This window comes from Eurypyga helias, unplaced genomic scaffold (genome assembly GCF_000690775.1).
Source record: "Eurypyga helias isolate BGI_N326 unplaced genomic scaffold, ASM69077v1 scaffold42832, whole genome shotgun sequence".
NCBI lineage: Eukaryota > Metazoa > Chordata > Aves > Eurypygiformes > Eurypygidae > Eurypyga > Eurypyga helias.
The window spans coordinates 1,655-2,078 of NW_010234780.1; the positions used below are offsets into that span (position 1 = coordinate 1,655).

The 424-nt window shown below is 61.6% G+C and overlaps 1 protein-coding gene across 1 annotated transcript in view; it reads left to right on the top strand.

Annotated features, from left to right (window-relative positions):
• Positions 1-222, top strand: part of LOC104505836 (tyrosine-protein phosphatase non-receptor type substrate 1-like) — a gene marked incomplete at its 5' end in the record, with an annotated part of 1,499 nt that extends 1,277 nt beyond the window's left edge. The window contains one exon of the mRNA XM_010146557.1: positions 94-222. Coding sequence (XP_010144859.1) covers positions 94-222 — 129 coding nt within the window. The remainder of the gene's footprint in view (positions 1-93) is intronic.
• Between the last annotated feature and the right edge of the window lie 202 nt (positions 223-424).

A 424-nucleotide genomic window follows, 5' to 3' on the forward strand; every position in this document is an offset into this window, starting at 1 on the left:
TGGCATTGCTGTCCTGGCTTGAACCTGCCGTTGGGGGGAATTTTGTGAGGTTTTTCTTGGGACAGCGTTCACCATTTGTGTGTGGTTCTGCAGCAAAGCGGCAGGGAGGACAATGACATCCACTACGCTGATCTCCAGCCCCTGCCCACGGCCCTGCGGCACGGCAGGAACCCCGGCACAGCCTGCTCCGAGTACGCCAGCATCAGGGTCGCTGCCAAGTGACGTGTGGCACCGCAGCCTGCGGGGCTGAAGAGCCTCTTTTGGAGGAGGAAGCAGGGACGGTTTTGTAGGGCACGATAAAGAAGTGAACCTGTTTGCGTGGCACACCCCAGCGCGAGCGTGGCACACTCGGCAAAGCTCCGCTAATTCGTTCCCATCTTGGTGGCCGCGCCGGGCAGGATGAGGCTCGGGGCTGGACACGCCG